The sequence below is a fragment of the Astyanax mexicanus genome, chromosome 4 (genome assembly GCF_023375975.1).
Source record: "Astyanax mexicanus isolate ESR-SI-001 chromosome 4, AstMex3_surface, whole genome shotgun sequence".
NCBI lineage: Eukaryota > Metazoa > Chordata > Actinopteri > Characiformes > Acestrorhamphidae > Astyanax > Astyanax mexicanus.
This window is the reverse complement of record NC_064411.1, coordinates 17,038,091-17,059,605: the sequence shown is the minus strand read 5'-3', so window position 1 is coordinate 17,059,605 and position 21,515 is coordinate 17,038,091. Positions and strand designations below refer to the sequence as shown.

Here is a 21,515-nt window from a genome sequence, read left to right as displayed (position 1 = left end):
TAGAAGGTGGCCACCTTTTGTCACTCACAATAATCAGTCTGACACCTGTTTAGTGCCTTTATAAGGACTGCCCACTGTTTAGACAGACAATCTTGATTCTGTTTTGGTCTCACTGGAAGCTGAGAACTTAAAGAGAGTGATGTTACCCTTTAATCTGAAGCTTTGAGGCGTGTGCCAAAAAAACCCTGACACGCATTGGTTCAAATCACTGTGCTGATGGTTGATTCATTCTAGATTGATCACGTAACAAATGATGTCCGAAGCTTTTTCCTTCACACCAATTTATAAAAGATTCCTGATAACATTATTTCCCCCCACATTAGCTTCAGACTAACAGTGATATGCACTCCTGAAGTCCTGAACATCATAATGGACCATCCTAATTTCTGTATAGCAGGGTACTTCACACTTGTAAAACGTTTGAAAACTTTGTTTAAGAGTTTATTTGTTAATGGCATGGTAAAAACTTTTAAAACTTTAACAAAATGAGTCCAGCAAGCATTCTCATTCTACTACAAAATATTAGCCAATTCTGAAAGAATGTTTTGTACATATTAAAGGAAGAACTTACTGATGTTGGAGAATACTTTTGCCAGTTTATATCCAGTTCAGTGTAGAAATATGAGACTGTTGCTTGAGTCACTTCAAACTACCCCAACAAATAGCACTGACCAAATTTTACTCAAAGGTCAGAACTATTGGGTTTGTTTACATGCAGCCTTATAATGCACTAACCTATATAGGGTACCATACCGGTGGCGCTGCTCTGCTGGCGACTCGGACTCACATGCTCTCTGCTGCATTTTATTGTTTGTTTGAGTAATTACGTGAAAGTACGTCCTTTTATGTTGTTTTTATCTGAGAAATATGGCGACCTGGGCACAAGTTTTGGTCCTGGTGGTGATTTTATGGGGATTTTTCCTAACATGCCTAACAATTCCAGCGAAGGACAGCCGGCCTGTTTTTGTATACACCTCATTTCGTTTTTCGGGACCTTCACTAATGACCATGCCCGCGGACGAGGCAGTTATGCGACGACCTGTGCGAGATAAGGGGCATCGGAGAAGAGGTAGCCGAGGAGGCGTGAGACAGCGCCTACGACGGCGGAGAAATAGACCCCCGTTGCCCTCTATGATACTATGCAACGCGAGGTCACTTAGGAGCAAAATGGAGGAACTTCGCATTAACACCAGGGCATGTTTTGAGTACCGCGAATCAAGTCTCATGGTGCTCACAGAGACATGGCTTCACCAGGATATTCCGAGCTCCTTAGTTGAAGTGGATGGATTTTCTCTTGTCCGTGCTGATAGGAGTGAATCGTCTGGAAAGGACAGAGGTGGAGGCGTCTGTGTGTTTGTGAGTAACAACTGGTGCAAACAGTACACAGTGAGAGAAACTCTCTGTAATCCTGATGTTGAGCTTCTTTGTTTAAGCTTAAGGCCGTTTTACCTTCCGAGGGAATTTGGAAATGTGACTGTCTGCGCGGTTTATGTGCCTCCTAGCGCGAATGCAATGAGAGCAGCACTTGCTATATCAGACTGTGTTCATAAACAGCTGCAACGTTCACCTGGTGCCCCAACCTTTATTTTAGGTGATTTTAACCACTGTAAATTGGAGACAGTCTTACCAGGCTTTTTTCAGTATGTTAAGTGCGGAACCAGAGGAAGTAAAGTCTTAGATAAATGTTATGGTAACATCAAGGATGGATACACTGCAAAAGTCAAACCTCCCCTGGCAAATTCTGATCACAGCACAGTTCATCTAATCCCTGTATATAAGACCTTACTTAAACGCAGCAAACCGCTGGTTAAAACTGTGACCATGTGGGAGGAAGAGGGAATAGAAGCACTAAAAGGCTGTTTTATGTGTACAGACTGGGACATATTTCAGAACGAGGATGTAAATGAAGCCCCAGATGTAGTAACCAACTATATTAATTTCTGTGTGGACAATGTGCTCACCAAAAAAGAAATAACTATATACCCTAACAATAAGCCATACATAACAAAACAGATAAAGGACTGCATTAATAAGAAAAAAGCGGCATTTAGAAATCAGGATCGGGCAGAGTTGAAAGTGGCACAAAGGGAGCTTGATCAGATGCTGAAAGAAGCAAGGAGACATCAAAGAGATATTATTGAGCAAAATTTTCAAACTGCAAACTCCAAAAAACTTTGGGACTGTATGAAAGCTGTAACCCAAATGGAACCAAAAAGGAACAAGGTTGTTACCATGGATGAGCTACAAAAGGCTAATGAGCTAAATGACTTTTATCTTCGGTTTGAGATGCAAAATTCTATCCAGGAGTGTAATAATGTGTTGGGAACGGTTTTATGCGATTCTGACTCCAGGCTGGTGGTGGAGCCACAAAAGATCAAGATTCTCTTCCGGCAGCTGTGTACTAACCGGTCCACAGGCCCTGACAAAATTTCTGCCTTACTACTAAAGACATGTGCAGAAGAACTCATCCCAGCTTGGTGTCCAATTTTTCAGCAATCATTGGATCTGCATACTGTTCCCACACTTTGGGAAAAAAACTACCATTGTCCCTGTTCCTAAGAAGCCATGTCCAATTGACAGTAATGACTACAGACCTATAGCATTAACTTCAATTGTGATGAAATGTCTAGAGAAATATGTTGTGTCTCTGCTCAAAAAGGAGGTAACTCCTTTGTTAGATCCATTTCAGTTTGCTTATAGACAGGGACGGGGAACACAAGATGCAATTAATACTCTCACTCATTTGGCCCTAAAACATTTAGAAGGACAAGAATCGTATGCACGTCTGCTTTTTATTGATTTTAGTTCAGCTTTTAATAGCCTCCTGCCGCACTTATTACTGGATAAAATGAAACAAATTAATATCAACCCTTTCATTATAAAATGGTACTATTCTTTTTTGACTAATCGTATCCTGTATGTAAAGGTTAATGGCACTCTTTCAGATCTTAAATTTACTAGTACAGGCGCCCCCCAAGGTTGTGTGAGATCACCTATTCTTTTTACTTTGTATACAAATGAATGTGTGAGCAGACATTCAGGCAACTATGTATTAAAATTCTCTGACGATACAGCCATTTTAAGCTTACTATCTAAAAATTCTGGTGTATCGGATTACTATTCTGAAATAGGAAACTTTGTCAGGTGGTGTGACGTTAACAACCTCACTGTAAATGTGAGCAAAACAGATGAGATGGTATTTGATCCTAGAGCTATAGGTGATCACTGTCCTGTTAAGCAGGTTTGCTCTTACAAATACCTGGGTGTCCATATTGACAACACATTTACCTGGAAAACTCATGTAGAAAATGTATGTTCCAAGTTGCAGCAAAGATTATATTTTCTTCGAAGGCTTAGACTGTACGGGCTGGGTCAGAAAATAATGTTACTGTTTTATCAGGCAGTTCTAGAAAGTGTGATCAGTTATGGGATACAGTCATGGTATGGTAATCTTTCAGTGAAGTTAAAATCTCAGCTCACTTATGTGGTCAAGACCGCTATGAAGGTTATAGGGAAAAAGAATATAACCTGCTCCAGGCTACCTATGAACAGTCCGTGCTCAGAGGAGCTCAGAAAATAGTGTCGGATCCATCTCATGTGCTTTACCAGGAATACCAACTCCTCCCCTCGGGTAGAAGGTATAGGATGCCAAGATGCCAGCTCAATAGATATAAGAACTCGTTTGTGCCAGTTTCTATAAAGCTCTTAAATAATAAAGTATAGGGTATATGTAGTATAGCTTATGGTAGCGTTCGAGAGAATGTGCAATATAATCAAGGTCTAGGGTTGTGCAATACAGTCTGTGTTGGGTTAGAGGGAATGTATAAAACACACAGTGTCCAGGGTATGTGTTTAAATGTATGTTTTTTAATGTGCAGCAGGATGTATCTATGTGAAGTCCAAGAAAAATTTCCCTTCTCGGGACAATAAAGTATATCTTATCTTATCTTATCTTAACCGATAGAGGCCATTTTGAATATAATTTCTATCCAATCAGATGAGGTGGATAATCCTTTAAATAATCCAATACAAAGAAGAACAACCGCCTTGTAAACACCTGTACCCGATTACATCCCCAATCAGAATGTTTAAGTACGTTTGCGCATGTACCACAGCGTTTTAGGGCCACTCTTAAAAAATAAAACAGCTCGCTTTGAGATTAAAGTTTTATATTAGGAGAGGACATATATTTGTTTTATTTTAGGTAAATTTAACTCTAACTGCTTAAGCTGCAGTTTAGGAGCGGAGCAGAGGGAAACGAGCACTCATGAGCTGTTAAATAATCACCATCAGTTATCTGCATGTAAGATGCTGATTATTAATGATGTAGTGTTACAGTTACATAATACATAATACAGTGTCCAGATTTCCCTGTGGTAGCCTCCCAGAAGACCTGCGCAATTTTTTTTGTTCCTTTCGTTCCACGTAGTTCATATTTAATTTAAAATTGAATAATAAACTTTAATGACTGAAAATGAACTGAATAAGATGAGCTTTCACTTAATTGATCAATAGTACCATTTTGACCACCCCAAAGAGAAGCACTTGCTCCATTAAATAATCAATGCTTCACTTTGTGATCGTTACCATGGATATTCAAACATTTTTTACAGACAAAATTTACCATGCAAGTTAACACTGTTCAGAAATTTACACCAAAGTGATACAACCTTTTTAACACTGTTTATGTAATAAATGCTAAAGTTGTACCAGATGGACTTGGTCCTCTCTGTTGATGGTAAACTTCAAGTGATGCCCCAACTTGTTTGCACTTACATTTCAATTTAGGTAAGATGGCTACAGTTAAGAGTGACACTCAGAGATAGAAGAGATAGAAATGTGCACCAGTTTATCAGAAAAATGTATTTCGCTGTTAGTCACCTCAAACTACCCCAACAAATAGTACTTACTAATTACTATGGAAAGGTGGGTGCAGTTGTTTGAGTACCAATTGTGACATTGATTCCAGTAGACACTTTTTTAAAATCTAAATTTAATTTAAAATATTGTGGTTACATTTTTTTACATTTACCTTCTTAATGTCCTGCAGGTTCTTGAAAAGGAGATCGTACTGCAGCAGATCTTGTTTGTTGCTCACCTTGTCTAAAGTCTTTCTATTTATGTATTCTGAAAGCTTTCCTTAAATTGAGGTCATTCACAGCTCCTACCTGTAAAATCACTCTCTGACATCACAATAGACCATCCTGATTTCTGTATAGAAGGGTACTTCACACTTGTAAAAGCATTTGAAAATTCATATGCAAATAAAATTTTTAAAAACTAATAATTATAAAATACAAAGCATTTGTTTGAGTTTATTTGTTAATAGGATGGTAAAAACTTGTTCAAATGCGTCCAGCAAGCATTCTCATTCTACTACAAAATAGTAGCCAATTTAGACAGAATTTTTGTACACATTAAAGGAAGAAGTTACTGATGTTGAGACTATTTGGGCCAGATTATATCTGGTTCTGTGTGGAAATAAAACAAACACCCCTGGTTGCTTGAGTCACTTAATCCGCCTATTATGTTTGAGGTCAATTTGACCCATTCAATGTTTAATGCATTTATGTAAGTAGTTAATCTCATTTTATTTCCCTCACATTTGGTTAAACTCTTGTTAATAAAAACAAAGTAAAATAAAATACCAAAATAAAACAACCCTTGGTTTAAACAATTAGTATGGAACACTGAACTGAGAAAACACACCTCCAATTTTGTTGGGGCCCAGTACGTTGGTGCACTTATAACTTCACTCAGTCAGCGAAAGCGAAAGTGAATCGAATGAGTCAACCGAGTCAGTTGATTCGTTACTCACGGTTCACACAGAGCTCGCGGAGGTGGCGTCCTCAGTAGCCATGACAACAGACTCCCGGTTCCCGGTGCTCCCGGTCAGAACGCAGCAGTCCCCAGCACTCACAGCGGGAGACGACGCAGTGCACGAGCGCCGGGAAGATCAGAACACCCTCCGTGTTCAACTCACACGCGAGGTCCGGCCGAGCTGCTGCAGACAGGCGCGAGGAAACTCAGCAGCAGCAGCAGCTCTCAGTCCGCGGAGAAGCGCCTTTACTCCACAGTCCGGCTGAACTGCCTCTTCAGAGGTTCCGCAGTAAAACTGAACTGAACGCTGCGGTTTAGAGCACTATACAGTACAATAGCACTGTAACTGTGTTATAGAGCGGATAACAAGTAAATAAAAGCGCTCCGGAGAGTCTAAACACAACTTCTCTCCTCACTTTCTCTCTCCGTCTCCTCCAACACACACACAGACACTCACACTCTCCCTCTTAGTCCCGCCCCTACTCGGCGCGGATTGGATAGAAAAATGTCTGTCGAGCTTTTCACTCGTATGATTGGCTGAGCTGAACAGGAAATCAGCAGGAAAAACCCTCGAAACAGAAAAGGCACATGGGAAATGGAGTTCGTATACACTTACAATGAAAAACAAAGAAAATAATACAAATATACAGGATATTTTTAAGGGTCCTACACAGGTATCTAATGTTATCTAGGTAGCCAATGTTCCCAGTGCCTTTTTAACCCAAGTAGCTAATGTTATCTAGGTAGCCAATGTTCCCAGTGCCTTTTTAACCCAAGTAGCTAATGTTATCTAGCTAGCTAATGTTCCCAGTGTTCTTTTTAAACCCAAGTATCTAACGTTATCTAGCTAGCTAATGTTCCCAGTGTTTTTTTTTAACCCAAGTATCTAACGTTATCTAGCTAGCTAATGTTCCCAGTGCTTTTTTAACCCAAGTATTTAACGTTATCTAGCTAGCCAATGTGCACAGTGCTTTTTTAACCAAGTATCTAATGTTATTTAGCTAGCTAATGTTCCCAGTGCTTTTTTTAACCCAAGTATCTAACATTATCTAGCTAGCCAATGTGCCCAGTGCTTTTTAAACCAAGTATCTAATGTTATCTAGCTAGCCAATGTACCCAGTGCTTTTTTAACCAAGTATCTAATGTTATTTAGCTAGCCAATGTTCCCAGTGCTTTTTTAACCAAGTATCTAATGTTATCTAGCTAGCCAATGTTCCCAGTGCTTTTTTAACCCAAGTATCTAATGTTATTTAGCTAGCCAATGTTCCCAGTGCTTTTTTAACCCAAGTATCTAATGTTATTTAGCTAGCCAATGTTCCCAGTGCTTTTTTAACCCAAGTATCTAATGTTATTTAGCTAGTGTGGGAAATCTTACGAAGAAACCTTGTTTACCTTGAAATGTATTGACAAACACCTAATAATCATGATTACTAATCATCGTGTGAAACCTTGTATTTTATATGCATTAACCAATACTTACACCACATTTGATCATTTTATTATTCACATATTATTCACACATTTATACTAACACTATATTTGATCATTTTATCACTCACAGTATATTTTTTACACATTTATATAGAGAACTAACCTCTAACCACACATATAGTAAAACATTGTTTCTAACCAGCATGTGACATTGAGTCTGACAGACAGGATACATAACATAAGGGAGTTTGCTAACGTATGGGAACCTATTATATGGCTGACAATCACGAGCCACTGACACCTCACTGAAACCCATTGTGTGATTGCATGTTTTTCTCACTAACAGCTACAAAATCAGCAGATAGTGCATTTTGCATGACCTCGCTTAATACAGAGACTTTTGGACGAACAATACGGCCTTTCTCCCCGTGCGCGTGAAGACCTCCACCTGTCAAGTGAGGGAGGACATGCGCACGGGGAAGTGCAACACTGTCTAATTACTGAACAAAGCCGTGCTGTTTCTCCAAGGCCAAAAACACCAGCAAATCTTGAGCCATCAGCGAAATCTTCAGCGCTAACACATAACACCATGCATGCTGACATAAGATGATTTTTAGCAACGCCCTATCACCAGGTCTTCACGTCATTTTGGGTTTAAAACATGGAGTCAGATCATTAGAGGTTCAGAACATTTGTTGAAACTGGTCATTGACCGATCGTTTCTGTGTTCTCCTGGTTCCAGCTTTTCTGTAATAAATACTTGTTTTGCTTTCAACTTCACTCCATCTGTCTGAGACTCCTCTATTCAGCGAACACGTAAGGGAGTTGTAGCCCGGACGAGAGGTGGGGGTAGCCCACCTCACATTTTCATTTCTACAACAGTTTGGTGACCCCGACTTCTGACGACGAGTCTGACAGCAGGGCAGCACCGGACGCTGATCCACCCACGGCCGAACTTCTAATACAGGTGAGCAGAGCCGGTTTTATCAAATTCTGCATATTGGTTATTTCTAATTTTGGGTGGAGCGGCGGCCTGGCTGCTGTCCAGGAGGGAAGCAGACAGCAGAACAACCTATTTAAATGGGAATAGAAGTTGGGCCTATTCCTGGTATAATCCGGTTGAGGGTTCTCCCGAGGCCTGTAGCAGGCTCTTTTTGAATTTACGGATTGGATGCTGGCGTATCCCACCGGCTTCTGACGAGAAGTTCGGTTAAAGGCCAGGTGTAACGCTCACCTCGAGATTGATCCGCTCGTAAACAAGCCAGAGTACACAGATCTCTATTTTAATTCGGTTTAACAGAGCAGAAGTTGTGCCTGCTCGGGTCGATGTTCCGACCTCTCTATTTTTAATTCGGAAGAGTACATAAGCCGGTTGAGGGTTCTCCCGAGGCCTGTAGCAGGCTCTTTTTTTATTTTTACGTTCTTTTAATCCGGTTGAGGGTTCTCCCGAGGCCTGTAGCAGGCTCTTTTTATTTTTACGTGTTCTTTTAATCCGGTTGAGGGTTCTCCCGAGGCCTGTAGCAGGCTCCTTTTTATTTTTACGTTCTTTTAATCCGGTTGAGGGTTCTCCCGAGGCCTGTAGCAGGCTCCTTTTTATTTTTACGTTCTTTTAATCCGGTTGAGGGTTCTCCCGAGGCCTGTAGCAGGCTCTTTTTATTTTTACGTGTTCTTTTAATCCGGTTGAGGGTTCTCCCGAGGCCTGTAGCAGGCTTTTTGTATTTCTTTGATAAACCTTGAAGGTGCACCGGTGTGTGTGTCAGTAAACTGAAAAAGTGTGTGCGTATGCATAGAGTGTGTGCGAGATAGACTGAGTGCAACATAAGTGTGTGCGTGTAGAGTGTGTGTGAGTCAGAGCGGCTGCTGCTGAAATGTGTGTGCGTGTAGAGTGTGTGTGAGTCAGAGCGGCTGCTGCTGAAATGTGTGTGCGTATGCGTTAGACTGTGTGTGGAATTATGTGTGTGCGCAGGGCTGCTGCTGCTGAAATGTGTGTGCGTATGTGTTAGACTGTGTGTGGAATTGTGTGTGCGCAGGGGTCCTGGTGTGTGATCGCTGTGGCGCTTAGAATTTGCTCTTAAACGCAGATGTAAATAATGATTGAAGAGTGGGTGTGGATCTTAGATGCCCACGACATTTTTAAACCAGAGGTTAGAAGTTCGGGTATTTTCGGAACTCCTGTTCCAACAGGGGTGTCAGATTACACAGTGCCGGTTTGTACGGCTCAGCAACGTACGGTGATTACGGCAAATTTGATGCTATTTCCCACCAGTAAAATAGTGCATTCTACGCGTATTCTGCATAATAACTCTGCACTGTTTATGATAAAGATTTTTACGGCACAAGCGGCACCTGGCGGTGGTTTGTTTGTATTCTGCGAATATCAAACTGTGCAGGTGGAAAATCACATCCAATCGGTTTTAAACCCACCATTTGCTCCTATTACTTTTCTGAATGACTCGGATTCTGAATAAATAGCATCTGATTATCCGGCTGGTTGTGAGAAAATCGTTTTACGTTTTAAACTTACCCGTTTTTCCTAATTTTTTATTAGTATAATACTGTCTTGTATGACTGGCTTTGCAATTCCATTTGCATATAAATTAATTGCGTTGGTTAATGTTATATTTACCTTGTATTATATTTCGCTTTTTGAAGTTTAGTTACTAAATTACTTTATATATCCTGTTACATTTACTCTGTTTCTATTGTGATTTTGGGAGTTTATTTCCTACATTACTTTATATATCCTGTTAAAATACGATAATATCATAGCTTTGTTTGATCTTTCGCTGCGTGATGATATGTGTAACTAATCTGCTATTTTATTCGTCCCCATCTTTCTTTGTCGAGATTTAATTATTCTTTTTTGTGGCTACCATATTACGTATTGACTTTAATGGTTTGAACTATAACCATTATTTCGCTATAATGCATATTCTACGCTGTGCGCTCACTGCACAATACATTGTGTGAATTAGTTTGACATATTTCGTTTATTGAAACGCTGCTTCAGAAACCAACGTTGCACCATTCTGAGTTCAGACACTTTATTTGATCAATAACTGTGGTTTGGCTTTTATGGGCTTACTATTACCTACACTAACGTTGCTTTCTAATTTGGCACTTGAATAAATATGGTATATTTGATTCTTGGCTAAACTATCTGACACCTCATTTTTTATTAACCTTATCACAAGCGGTTAAAGTAGATTCATAAAAGGAGAAGCATTTTGGTAATTATATATAATATATTGAGATCTTATCTTGAGGTAATACTGCTTTTCTTGGCTTTAACGATAATTTCTGATGTTGCTTTTGACTAAAAATATGGTATAGTTTATTGTTGGTTGAGCTTTCTCAAAGCTTCTTTTTATTCGTCTTAAGACAAGCGGATAAAGCAGATTTATTAACGGAGCTTTGTGGTGGTAATTATTAAATATATATTGTGATTCTATCTTAAAGTGATACTGCTTTTCTTGACTTAAGCCGAAACTTGGAGCATACCAGCGTCTAACGCTGACTTTTTTTCTCTGTTTCATACTGAACGGGGGGCGCTGAGTGCAGCTCGCGCTGTGAGAAGGGGACAGGACGGTTCGAAAAGCCTCGTGCGTGGAAACCTTGCGGTGTTAACGAAACGCACTTGAGAGTGAAGTAGAACGAATATCGTTTCAGGTGAGATCCAGTCTTGATCAGCACCTTACACACAACATGGCTAGTACTAGAAATTTAGTTAAGGAACTTGATGCAATTTTTGGCATGGGCACCTGGGAATGGAAAACGATTGAAAAACAAATTGAACTTATTGCTAATGGAGTGAGAGAGGGGGTCTTAGACTTAGACCAGCGAGACGTAGTGCAGAAAAGTGTAATCAAGAGATTTGACACATGGGCCAAAAAACACACAGGGGAAAAAATTTGTATGATAAACATCATTAATCAGATGAAGAGGGAATTACAAGACAGAGCCGAACTCGCTAAAACAGAGTTAAATACAGCTAACTTGCTGAAAAAGTCCAAGGCTAAACACAGCTTTAAATTGGCACAGGAGAATTTAGCTGAATTGAGAGCAATTACAACCGCATTTCTGGCAATGTTGCCCGATTTGGTCCAAGCAAGAGATCCGCACAGGCTGACACCCACCTCACACACTGAGAAACAGACGGAAGTGGACACTGCGTATACAAAACACAAGGGGGAGGGGCCATACGCCCCGCCTCCACCATACAATCCGAGACACGTCCCACCTGCAGACATCCTACTGCCAGTGTTCAGTGTAGATTCTGGGGTAGTGAGTGTGGAGAAGCAGGGAGGGAGGGGCACAGCACCACAGCACACTCGCCCAGCTGAAGAACAAACACACACACACATAGAGGATCCGTTTCATATGCGCAAACACCACGAGACACTTAATGCAAGTCAATCAGACTTACACTCTTCTCTAGGTTCACTGGCCATCGGACATAACGCAAAACATGATACGCAGCGCATACACCGCAAACAAACACTAGTGAAACCATCGTCTGACAAAACACGCCACCTCTCAAAACCCACAGTACTTATTAGAGCTACTCTTGAAGGACATGTGACGACTGATGACGAATCTGACCATGACAGTGACATGACTGAGGATGACGACAGTGTACATGACAGTTCACTAACACAAGCAGGGGCTCGTGCAGAAGCTAGCTTGAACAAAACTATTCATAATATGGAGCAGATAATCATAGCTGAACAGACTGACTTGGAGTTAGCCCACAGGGCTTTGGACACACAAACACTGCCCACTAACAAAGCACACTCTCTAAGGAGAAGCACCAGAACACGAAACCCACCTGAGAGATACACACTTGCACCTGAGCCGGACACAATGTGTCCACTGGTGGCCACTACCACAGGTGTACATAAATATGTACCATTATCACTTACTGATGCACAGACTTTAGTTGATCAACTCCCACCTCTGTCTAGTGGTGCAGCAGCTTGGTTAAGAAAGATGGATAGTTTAACAGGGGGCATCACTCTGGCACTTGGGGACTTCCGTAACATTCTGAAAAGATCAACCACTTCTATAGAAGCTGCTGAAGTAGAAAGACAAGCCCAAACTTATGTTCAGCCAAATAATGACCCTTTCCATGCTCACTCGCAACGCCTGACCGACGTTATGAGAGAGATGTGGCCCACTAGAGCAGCATCTACAATCCCATCATACACCTGGGATGAAAAACTCAACCCGGGGGAGTATATGGGTAAAGCAGTTGAGGATTGGACCAACACCACTGGGGTGCATCCTGCGAGGGGGCAACAGGTGGTTTGGTTCAGAAATGCCATTTTGAAAGGCTTGCCTAACCTAATAAAGGATAAAATTGAGGAGGACCCGGATATGGGTTCTGACAAACCACATGACCAATGGGTCCGAACCGTTCTGTTCCACATGAACAAACACAAAGTTAAAATGGATGCTACAGACAAAGAAACAATTAAAATGGAAAGGGAACTACTAAAGACTCAGCTGGCAGAGGCCAGAAAAACAATAAATAATAACAAGGTGAAACAAACACCTGACACCATGATGCCGGTGACTGCACCACAGCAGCCACAGACGTTCATGAACACGCAAACATACATACCTGCTCAGTCAGGGCCCACACATACCCCACCGTACACATATGGACCAGCTCCATATTTCCAACAGCATCCCTACACAGGGGGCAGGGGCCGGGGTGGTGAAGGGTGGCGGAGACGGGATAGGCGCAGACTAGGGGCTTGCCTACGATGCGGGGCCATGGGCCACTGGGCAGCACAGTGCACGGCACCACCTGCACCTGAGCAAGCAATCCCACACCCACACCAGGCCCCTAACTCTCAACAAGCACCACGCCAACATCCGGCTGGACAATACAGCGTGGAGCCATGGGGTGGACGCTGACGGGGCCCAGAGGAGCTACAGGACAGCAGGGCAAAGGCAGAACCCATGCTGTCATTGACTGTGGGGGCCACCAATATCCCTTTTCTGGTAGACACGGGAGCCACTTGGTCAGCCATCACCACAGCATTACCAGCACATCTAATTAGCAAACAAACTGTGCAGGTTAGGGGCTTCTCGGGGACACCAGCGTCACTGCCAAAAACAAACCAACTAACAGTAAGCAACGGTATACAGACGGTATCACATGCTTTTCTGATTGCACCACAAGCACCTTTGAACATTTGTGGTAGAGACTTACTAATGAAAATGGGAGTTACCATTCTATGCCAGCCCGACGGTATCACACTTACTTGGCTGGATGGCAAAGAGACAGTGGGGGTGATGGGGTACACTGATGGAATGTACTTGCTAAGACCAGAACGGGACGAAACAGTGGACATTTACTGGGGACTATTATCTGAACTTGCAGACACAACACCACCACTGATACACATGTTCCGACAGTGGTTGCCTTGGATCAATGCTATGGCACCCTATACACCGCCACCTGACCCATTCCACGTCACCTTGTTCTATGATGTGGGGGGAGATTTGACTTACCAAGACGCATTTCAATCAGAATTGGAGGGTACTGAGTGGTCGGTTGAGACCAACGGGATTTTTGTGGGTCCTGAAGGGGTAGCATCACCAGTTACACTGACGCCATCTCAATACACTTGGTATAAAATGTCAAATACAGCATCACCACACATTTCACTAGCTCTACATCCCAAGCATGAAGCCAAGCAGCTGGGTCCCATGGTTAAAAGAGCTAATGAGGCCACAGATTGGGCCCCGACACAGCTGCCCGGTCTCATGTTCTCACAATCAACACAGACATACCACATCACTGGCAATTCGACTGCACCAGTCACATTACAACACCAATTGCTAGCAAGACACCATGGTTGTGAGGATTCAGATCACCCACTCACTGAGGCATTGCTACAATCTCTGCCTGACAAATTGTGGTCCACAGGTCCAGACGACGTAGGATACACAGATCAGACACCAGTCTCATTCAGTATGACATCTACGGAACCAATTTGGATTCCCCAATACAAACAAAAACCAGATGCTGCAGCATCTTTAGACCATACGGTGCAAGCTCTGGTGGAGGCCGGAGTTTTGGAACCGTGCCAATCAGCATGGAACACACCAATTTTGCCTGTTCCTAAAAAGGAACCAGGTCAATATCGAATGGCCCATGATCTAAGAGCAATAAATGTAGCTTTAGCTACACCCACTGTTTCAGTTCCCAACCCATATACCGCCTTGTCGGAATTGGGTCCGGAAATGAAATGGTTCACGTGCATTGACTTGGCAAACGCATTTTTCTGTGTGCCTCTGGCGGAGCACTGCAGAGATATATGCGCATTTACACATAGAGGGACACAATACAGATACACCAGGTTACCTCAAGGATTAGCGCTATCGCCAGGACTGTTCAATCAGGCCCTGAGACGTAGCTTGGAATCATGCAAACTGCCAGAGGGCTCCATTTTGAGTCAGTACGTGGATGATGCAATCATTTGTGCAACAACACCAGAAATCTGCCTGGCAGCGACCAAAGCAGTGCTAGAATGTTTGGCGAACTCTGGGTACAAAGTTTCAAAACAAAAATTGCAGTGTTGCAGATCTAGGGTAACTTTCCTTGGACGTGTAGTAACACAGGGGTCCACTGGCATGACAGCGACACACCGATCCGCTATACTGTCACACACGAGACCGGAGACTGTAAAAGACATGTTAGCATTTTTAGGATTGACGGGTTATAGCAGACAGTACATCCCTGACTTTGTAGGACGAACACAACCTCTCAGAGACATGGTAAAATCTCTAGGCATGCGAAATTTGTCTGGTAAACTGACTTGGACTGTAGAGACAGAACAGGCGTTTATAGATGTTAAACAAGCCTTATCTACTGCAGCTGCCCTCGCAAGACCTGACTATTCACTGCCTTTTTACATGGATGTTTCTGAAACAGACAATTTGATTAACGGTGTGCTGTTTCAGAAAAAGGGGGAAGGCAGAGCAGTGCTAATGTACTTAAGTGTCCCATTGGACCTTAATAGAGAGGAGACAACCACAGTGCACAAGACATGTAGCAGGACTGGCCAAATTAGTCCAAAAAACATCGCATGTTGTAGCAGGATACCCATTGCACATACTGACCACACACGGAGTAGTAGCGTACATAAATTCGCAAATGTTCACACTTACTCCATTGCGACAGAGGCGCATCCACAAAGCACTGACTGCACCAAACATCAACTACACACATGAGGGGGTAAACATGGCAGAAGGAATCACGGAAGGCCCACCACACGACTGCGAAGAACAGGTAGAAAGGGTAGAGAAAGTAAGACCAGATTTACAGGCCACACCCATTCCAGGGTCGTGGAATTTGTGGACAGATGGGTGTGGGTACAGAGCAGACACAGGTGAAGTCAAAGCAGGATATGCAGTAGTTCAGGAAGCAAAGGGGGAAGCGTACGAGTTTGAGACAGTCGTAGCAAAAGAAGTAAAACAAAACCCATCAGCACAGAAAGCAGAACTATTAGCAGTAATTGAAGCGCTAGAGTTAGCAGAAGGAAGAGAAGTCACAGTACTAAGCGACTCAGCGTGGGTGGTGTCCGCGGCTCATGTAGACATTCCACACTGGAAGCAAGCAGGATATGTCACAAGCGCAGGGAAACCAGTCAAACACAAGACAGAACTGATGCGTTTAGAAGCAGCGATACATAAACCAAGCAAGGTCGCGATAGTGAAGTGTAGAGGACACCAGAAGGGAGACACATTGATAAATAGAGGAAACGAGGCAGCAGACAGAGCAGCAAAAGGTGCAGCAGGATACACGGACCCCAACACCATGCTTGTGTTGGACTCCAGTGTACCATGGGAGCCAATTCCAACAGGAAAAGAGCTCAGACAGATGCAGGACAAAGCAAGTCCAGAAGAGAAGTCAACGTGGTTAGCAAAGGGGGCTAGCCCAGATACCGAGGTGTGGACATCGCGAAAGGGACAAGCGGTATTACCCATGTCACTAGCAAAAACAGTCTTAGAAGAAGCACACACGGTAGCACACGTTGGCAGACAACAAACACTGGAGAATCTGAAACAATGGTGGCATCCATACATGACGGCATTAGTAGTAGATCACATCACTCAATGTCAAATTTGCAACACCCAAAATGTAGCAAAAGCACTTAAAGTAACACCGGGTAAGTTTCCATTGCCAGATTCCCATGGAGTAGAAATTCAGATAGACTATACTGACATGATTGACACAGTAAGGAGATGTAGATATCTTCTGGTTGTAGTAGACCGATTTTCGGGGTGGGTGGAGGCAATCCCCACCATAAAAGAGGATGCCAAATCCGTGTGCAAGATGCTGATCAATTCTTGGATACCCGCCAATGGTTTTCCTAGAAAAATTCATTCAGACCGGGGTACCCATTTTACGAGCAAGACACTGCAGTGGGTGGAGCAGTCATTGGGGCTGCGCCATAGCTATGGTTGCGTATATCATCCTGCATCACAGGGTCAGGTGGAGAGGATGAACCAAAATTTGAAATGCAAACTAGCTAAGATTACACTGACCACGGGCATGAATTGGCTAGATGCCCTACCAATTGCCCTGATCAGCATTCGGAACTCCATTAATAGAAGCACAGGCTTCTCCCCATTTGAGCTGGTCAGAGGCGTAGCATTCCCAGGCCCAACAACAAGATTGAGTCCTGATGCGGGCTCGCCTGGGATTTCCACAGATATGTATCGTGAGCTGTTTTTGAAACTAAAATCAGTGTGTGAAGATTTATCTGTACAGGTGCGGAAAAACAGAGGAGGAGAGGAGGTGCACGAGATACCTCCAGAGGTGGCAGTGGCCCCATGGTTGTACCTGAGAGCCATTAAGCGAAAGTGGTCAGAGCCTCGCTGGACAGGCCCATTCCGGGTGACGGAGAGAACCAGCCACGCGGTACGACTCCAGGGCAAAGGCAACTCGTGGTTCCACTTATCTCAGTGCAAACCAGCACTCCCACCCGGGGAGCATCAGAAGCAGAAGTAAGCAACCCAAGAAGTGCCATCTGGGCACGCCGTGAGTAAGAGACGTGCGACAAGAGCACAACTACCTCACCAAGTGTAACCTGGAACACCAACTCGATACGGAGCACCGAGCGAACAGCTAGCGCCATTCGAACACTGCAAGGACAGCGGGCACCACAGAGAGCTGTCTGAGCTCTGGATGATCCAGCACAATAAAACCTTTTTTCTTTTACAGGTTACCTTGGACTAAACAAAAAAAAAAAGAAAGAATTTGTAAAAAAAAAAAAAAAAAAAACACATATTGTAATTTTAACACTTACACATATAGGGTTATAGACTGGGATTTGCTAACTTAAGGGGGGAACACATTATTCTTCTTTACAGGTTGCCTTGGACGCCTGGACTTTGAAAAAACGGTATTGTAAAAAAAAAAAAAAAAAATATACACTTTGTAATTTTTACACTTACACATATAAGGCTACAAGATAACAGGTTTGATAGATAGTGGGAAACTTAGAGGGAAAACACATTTTATGGTTTAAAAATGGCTTGGTACGGGAAAAGGGAGTGGGACAGGTCAAAGTACAGACATTACAACCCACTAGCATTTCCTCCGGCTATTCCAATATGGCTCCAGTTAATCATAACCGTTGCCCTCATTGGTATAATGATAATAACACTGGCCATTGTCTCCAACCAAGAGCAACTAACAACGATAGAAGGAACAGTTGTAAACACTTCGGCAATCGTACGTCCGACAAACACAACAATTACAGACCAGCCCGCACAGCTTAATAGAACCAAACGATCAACCATCAGCCAGTCTAACTCAAAATGCATCAGGCGCTGGGGAGGTATAGAATTAGACTATCACTGGGGGGAGACGACCGCATGGACAGTAAACTTATGCGACTTGGTTACTTGTGGGAAGCAGGGGTCTAAGAGGGAACCGGTGTACTTGTGTTGGTCCCGTGACGATAATCTCAAGTGCAACCATGACACCGACCAAGCAGCTTATATGGCCAGACCGTGTAACAAGTGGGAACACGTAATTAGGTCGACTCATGTCTATTGGGATCCAAGCGAACGCTGGGCTACTCGTGAGCGGGAAAAATGGAATAAACTTAACATACAAAGAGATAACGATCCAATAAAGAATCTAATAACCATCGCATTAGAGTGGGAATCCGATCCTAATGGGGAAAAATCTTCGTCATTTTTCATAGGGGTCGGGGTGGACGTAACTGGTAACGACCCTGTGGGATGGATCAAAGTTAGAGTTACAGATAAACCGATCATTGAAACCAACGACGCCGAAAACACCGCAGTAGACAATAATGGGAGGGATCGACCAATACTGGGAACGGATTATTCTACATGGACAACCGAACAGATCGTAAAGCTAAGTACAGGGTTTGAAGGGAGCAATTTATGGATAAAATGGATAAATGCACAAGCCAGAGAAGCTAACATGGACGGGTGCGTAGCATGTGCAGCGGCTAGACCCACGTTATTCTTAGGTCCAGCGCCACTTTTTCCAACAGAAGATCCGATAGGATTTAAGTGCATGATCAAGTTAACACGTATGCCCAACCCCGCTAATTGTACCGCCCTGTCAAACATTTTCCCAGTAATAGCTAACAACACCGGCTCGGGACAATTTCAGATTCCTCATTCAGGTAATTTTACCTGTTTTAACCACACTGCAGGGGACGAGATAAAGAACCCAAAACACTTAGGCAACATAAACCCCAATTTGTGTAGCACTATATTAAATGGCGATTCCGGTAATTCCATAGGCCCATGGGCTAGAGCGGGACTGTATTATTATTGCGGAGGATCAAACTTACTGTTGAGGCTGCCCACACGTAGTCAAGGCCTCTGCGCTATGGTAAGACTAATCTCGCCAATCACTATGTACGGCGCACACAAACCTACCAAGAACTATGATAGACCTAGGAGATCAGATGACTATGATTTCGACTTGACCAAAAATACACCTACATACATAGACGCAATAGGCGTACCTCGGGGCGTACCAGACGAGCATAAATTAGTGGATCAGATAGCCGCCGGGTGGGAAAGCATCTTAGTTTGGATCACACCTAACAAGAATGTCGATAGAATTAACTACGTAAATTACCAAGTAATGAGACTGGCTAACATTACCGGAGCAGCAATAACAGGCTTATCAGAACAGTTGTCTGCAACGTCGCTAATGACCATACAAAACCGTATTGCCTTAGATATGATACTCGCTAATCAGGGTGGCGTCTGTCATATGTTTGGAGATGTATGTTGTACCGTAATCCCTAATAACACGGCACCAGACGGAAAAGTGACTAAAGCGCTAATTGCCCTAAAAGCACTGTCTAAAGAAATGGCCGAAAACACGGGGGTAGAGAATCCGATCACTCAATGGCTGGAGAAAACCTTTGGAAAATGGAAGGGGGTAGTTGTATCTATGGCTTCGGCGATTGCTGTATTCACTGCTATTCTAGTTACATGCGGATGTTGCTGTGTCCCATGTATTAGATCCCTGATAGAAAGAACGATAACACGAATGATGGAGGGCAAAGACGATAAACCGCCATATATGTTACCTATACTGGAATGTGAGGAAGAGCAAGAGGAACTGCTGTAAACCAATTAGTCTTGGGGATGACTTTAAGGTTATGATGTCACTTCCTCCTTTGATAGAGTTCGTCTCATTCGCCGCCTGGGAGGCAGAGGGGCCGTGAGAGAATTTTTCCTGTCAAAAATTGGTTGGAAGGCTGTCTCGACAGGTTTTCGCTCTCACATTTTAGTAAAATGTTCATACACATGTCTTCAAGTGTTGAACATATGTAAATACATGATTTGGAGGAATTACGGTTTGTCGACGTATCTGTTTTGATACGTCGAAAGGGGGATTTGTGGGAAATCTTACGAAGAAACCTTGTTTACCTTGAAATGTATTGACAAACACCTAATAATCATGATTACTAATCATCGTGTGAAACCTTGTATTTTATATGCATTAACCAATACTTACACCACATTTGATCATTTTATTATTCACATATTATTCACACATTTATACTAACACTATATTTGATCATTTTATCACTCACAGTATATTTTTTACACATTTATATAGAGAACTAACCTCTAACCACACATATAGTAAAACATTGTTTCTAACCAGCATGTGACATTGAGTCTGACAGACAGGATACATAACATAAGGGAGTTTGCTAACGTATGGGAACCTATTATATGGCTGACAATCACGAGCCACTGACACCTCACTGAAACCCATTGTGTGATTGCATGTTTTTCTCACTAACAGCTACAAAATCAGCAGATAGTGCATTTTGCATGACCTCGCTTAATACAGAGACTTTTGGACGAACAATACGGCCTTTCTCCCCGTGCGCGTGAAGACCTCCACCTGTCAAGTGAGGGAGGACATGCGCACGGGGAAGTGCAACACTGTCTAATTACTGAACAAAGCCGTGCTGTTTCTCCAAGGCCAAAAACACCAGCAAATCTTGAGCCATCAGCGAAATCTTCAGCGCTAACACATAACACCATGCATGCTGACATAAGATGATTTTTAGCAACGCCCTATCACCAGGTCTTCACGTCATTTTGGGTTTAAAACATGGAGTCAGATCATTAGAGGTTCAGAACATTTGTTGAAACTGGTCATTGACCGATCGTTTCTGTGTTCTCCTGGTTCCAGCTTTTCTGTAATAAATACTTGTTTTGCTTTCAACTTCACTCCATCTGTCTGAGACTCCTCTATTCAGCGAACACGTAAGGGAGTTGTAGCCCGGACGAGAGGTGGGGGTAGCCCACCTCACATTTTCATTTCTACAACACTAGCCAATGTTCGCAGTGCTTTTTTAACCCAAGTATCTAATGTGATCTAGCTAGCTAATGTTCCCAGTGCTTTTCTAACCAAGTAGCTAATGTTATCTTGATAGCCAATGTTGCCAGTGCATTTTTAACCCAAGTATCTAATGTTATCTAGCTAGCTAATGTTCCCAGTGCTTTTTTAACCAAGTAGCAAATTTTCTTGGTAAATGTATTTGAACTTTTGTTTGGGCCCTTGTTCCGGCTGGAGATGGTATTTTTTGTTGGATAGGTCTAAACAAGTGTTCAATTACAGGTTTTAAAAGGCCATGCAGAGCATCAATTTTAGTTTTGCTCCTGTCTGCTTATTTTCTAGGACTACAAGATGTTGTTATTCCAGGACGCTTAGCATTGCT

The 21,515-nt window shown here is 42.8% G+C and overlaps 5 protein-coding genes across 7 annotated transcripts in view; 4 read left to right on the top strand and 1 right to left on the bottom strand.

The window, feature by feature from the left end:
• Positions 1 to 21,515, top strand: part of LOC125801343 (zinc finger protein 239-like) — a 210,248-nt gene that overhangs the window by 32,549 nt on the left and 156,184 nt on the right. The window lies entirely within an intron of this gene.
• LOC125801449 (zinc finger protein 239-like) overlaps positions 1 to 21,515 on the bottom strand; it is a 155,456-nt gene that overhangs the window by 116,259 nt on the left and 17,682 nt on the right. The window lies entirely within an intron of this gene.
• Positions 1 to 21,515, top strand: part of LOC125801359 (zinc finger protein 484-like) — a 126,855-nt gene that overhangs the window by 94,107 nt on the left and 11,233 nt on the right. The gene's annotated exons all lie outside the window — the stretch shown is intronic.
• LOC125801122 (uncharacterized) lies at positions 7,179 to 14,327 on the top strand. The gene is made up of 2 exons (XM_049477252.1): positions 7,179 to 8,218; positions 10,813 to 14,327. Exon 2 carries the CDS (start codon positions 10,957 to 10,959, stop codon positions 13,171 to 13,173), a length of 2,217 nt encoding a protein of 738 aa, XP_049333209.1. The 5' UTR covers positions 7,179 to 8,218; positions 10,813 to 10,956; the 3' UTR covers positions 13,174 to 14,327.
• The window catches only part of LOC125801126 (uncharacterized), a 101,347-nt gene continuing 97,340 nt past the window's right edge, over positions 17,509 to 21,515 (top strand). Inside the window, exon 1 of the mRNA XM_049477260.1 lies at positions 17,509 to 19,931. Within this exon, the coding sequence (XP_049333217.1) occupies positions 17,804 to 19,903 (2,100 nt within the window). The 5' untranslated portion in view covers positions 17,509 to 17,803 and the 3' untranslated portion in view covers positions 19,904 to 19,931. The remainder of the gene's footprint in view (positions 19,932 to 21,515) is intronic.